The 3,386-nt window shown below is 32.5% G+C and overlaps 1 protein-coding gene across 1 annotated transcript; it reads left to right on the top strand.

Annotated features, from left to right (window-relative positions):
- Positions 1-1,178: 1,178 nt before the first annotated feature.
- LOC144477584 (uncharacterized) lies at positions 1,179-3,190 on the top strand. Its single transcript, XM_078195310.1, has 4 exons — positions 1,179-1,356; positions 1,743-1,862; positions 2,275-2,392; positions 2,896-3,190. Exons 1-4 carry the CDS (start codon positions 1,216-1,218, stop codon positions 3,156-3,158), a joined length of 642 nt encoding a protein of 213 aa, XP_078051436.1. The 5' UTR covers positions 1,179-1,215; the 3' UTR covers positions 3,159-3,190.
- Positions 3,191-3,386: the final 196 nt, after the last annotated feature.

Raw genomic sequence — 3,386 nt, 5'->3', positions numbered from 1 at the left:
TTTGAGATCACGTGGTACTTCTTTATGGTATAGGAATACCAGATGATATTTCTTAATTATATATTAAAACTAGATGCTACTTCTTTATGGTATATAAATACTAGATGGTACTTCTTTATGGTACATAAATATTAGATAGCTATTTATGGCGATTATAAATACTAGATAGTGATTTATGGTGCGAATAATATGAAAATTTATAATCAACGCGTTCTTTCAAATATTATAAGAATTCTATATTTATTCAAATTTCTTTGGGGTATTTATTACAGAAAATTATTTATACAGAAAGTTCCGCATACCTGTTGAATAGTAAGTATGAAAACTGAAAGCTATTGTTATTTTTTAAAGGCTCGTATTAAATAATGTATTACCCCATCATTTTCCGGCAATATCTTCGTCACTTTTTCTATTGTAATTGTTAAAAAGCTGCTAAATTAAAGAACTCTAATTATTCACGTCACAAGACCCCCATAACACACAGAATAAATTCATATTATAAATTCATTAAACATTATCTCAACAATGTTACTGATATCCCAACAATCTCGTATCATTTCAATAATGCCAAATAATTGTATCAGTAAAACAGGTGTCTAGTGTACTCTCAACCCTTTGTACTCGAGCGTTGACTTCGAGGCACTAATATAATTATTCCACCATGTTCCAAAATCATTTCTATACTAACAAAATTAACATTTAAAAAATCCTTTAAAGCGAAACCTTTACTAGAAATCACGATAATAAACATCATACGTATAAAACGTACTTCGCCACATAAAATCGAAATACTGAAAGCCAGAAGAATTATTTTCTACTCCAAGCCAGAAGAATTGTTTTCGATTTACAGCGAAAACGTTTTCGACTGCAACTTATTAAATATTGATTTCACAAAGACATCTCATTGCGGTGTTCGCGTCGATACTGCGTATTCGCCGCAGAGGACGAAATAAAGCTTGTTCTACACGCGGTAACGTTTGGGTACACGAATGAAGGATCGGAACAAGTCTTTCCCTAATTGACGTTTCCGGTATGGAACGATTGATATTCAACTCGGTTTGCCCATACGAGATCGATTCGAGCGGAAAGTAACAATTTCAACAAATTACAGTTACTCAACGGAGACAGCATCGCATGAATAATATATGAACGCCGAGCTGTAGTTGGATGGCGCGTGAGATTTTCTATGCAGATATTTTTCATCGTCACGCGAAAATGGACGTGTTTCGGAGAAACTATTCCACGTACTATTGCATCTTACGGTTCACCGGATTATGGCCGTTCGACGAGTCTGTTCTTCCAAAGATTCACAGAATCGTTTTCTCGGCCGTTTCGGTGTCTTGCATTATGATCCAGGTGACGAACGTTTAATTAGACTGATGATTACGTGATTTTGTTAACATATCATCATTTTCAGAGGAATAAATCTTAAAGACCCTTGATCAGTATTGTTAGTAATATTGTTATTAGTTTTCTCAATATTTCTAGTCTAAGGAGAAATTAAAAATGTCTTTAAGCTCCTAGTCTCGTTAAAATATGTCACAACATGTACTATAGATATTTAAAAATAATTCAATTTTAAGCTAGACAATTTTAGATTTATTTTGCAACTTTATTTTAGATTTATTTTGCAGCTTTATTTTAGATTTATTTTGTAGCTTCATTTATGGAATTAAAATATTTTCACTTATTTCTTTTTCTTCCTCGGTTCAATGTAAGCTGACCATTGTTATATTTTCTAGGTTTCCACGATACAGCATGTAGAAATGACGTTGAGCAATATACTCACGCTGTTATCGTTCACATGTCCGATGTTACTATTCCTTTTCCGATACATCACTTTTGTTATCAATTTTCCACTAGTAAGTACTAAAACTCAAAAGGTCAATGCAACTACACACAATAGGAGCCCCTTACATCTTCACTGTTTTAGTTTCCGTATTCCACTGAAGTTAATACTATTTAATAGTTAATACTAAAGTTAATAATATTTCTTATCTATTATCAACAATACGATATTTTCCCTTTCTTCTCTGCCATATTTAAAACCCTTTCGTACAGCGATCGAAATAAAGAAATATTTTCGCGGAACGCACTCTCTTTGCTGAATATAAATGATTCGAATTGTTTACAAGTTCAACGAATCTCGCGCGCTAATTTCAAGTGCTATAAAATAACGCTAAGAACGATTTAAATGAAATAGCAATTAATTATGAAATTAATTGTGAAAATAATTAATCGAAACCTGTTGATAACGTTTCAATGTGACCACAGCTGAAAAATTACCTGCGAAACATACAAAACGATTGCGTCACGATCCAAAATCCGGACGAGGTGAAGATACTCGAAAAATATCGAACAAAAATGAAACATGTATTGCAACTATTTATCGGTGAGGATTATTCATAAAGGAATAAGATAATCTACAGGTATCTCGAGCTTCCGTCGAAATGAACGTCGACGGCGGAATTAACCCTTTGCGGTCGCGTGACGACTCTAAGGCGCCGCTAAAAATGATCATGCCACGTTTCAAAATAATCTTTATCAAATTTATTAATATTTAAAAAATTGTTGAGAGCTATTATCTGTTACATAAGTCGTAAAAATCAGTTTTATTTTAATAATGAAAAATATTTTATTATGAAAAATATTTTGGATTTCCAGTTAAGATGGCTCCGACAGCAAAGGGTTAAATTAACTTTCCAGATTTCTTTCTCAGATTAACTTTCTATTCTGATCGCTTGCTTGCTATGTTAAAGTATTTTTACGTGAAAGAAAAAAATGAATAAAAGATGAACATTGGATTTACGATATTATACGAAATCGTTGAAAATTCCACGCGGTTCGCGTGTAGGATTTTTTTATAATAAATAAAAAAACGATTTCGTATTTCAGGTTTGTCTGTTGCCGGATCGTTGTTCGCAGCATCCGAATTATTGATCCCAACAATTTTGCGTGTGCATTATCAACTGCATATCCTTCAGTTCTTCGGATTCTTTTATTTCGAGCAAAGCAAACTGACCGACTGGGCTTGCTTCCATATTACGATCATGATCATGGTTGGTTTGTTAACGTTCACGTGCACGGAAGGATCGCTGGCAATCTTTTCGTTGTACTTGTGCGGAATATTCGAAATTGTTGGGTACGTTTGTAAATAATTAGGACGATGTCTGGAGACATTTGCAGTCGAGAAATTGTCTATGGGAATATCGAGTATGAAATGTATTAATATTGATATTAATTTGAATATAATGATTAATATTAATTTAAATATATTGATTGATATTAAGTGAAATTAATATAATTGATATTAATAGTGAAATTATAAAGTAAAGTGTGTATTCCATGCTGATGATCTAATAGATCTTTTGTTCATTGTAATTGTA

The sequence above is a fragment of the Augochlora pura genome, unplaced genomic scaffold (genome assembly GCF_028453695.1).
Source record: "Augochlora pura isolate Apur16 unplaced genomic scaffold, APUR_v2.2.1 APUR_unplaced_2080, whole genome shotgun sequence".
NCBI lineage: Eukaryota > Metazoa > Arthropoda > Insecta > Hymenoptera > Halictidae > Augochlora > Augochlora pura.
Note: the sequence above shows the minus strand (reverse complement) of the source record. Positions and strands in the feature narration are given on the sequence as shown.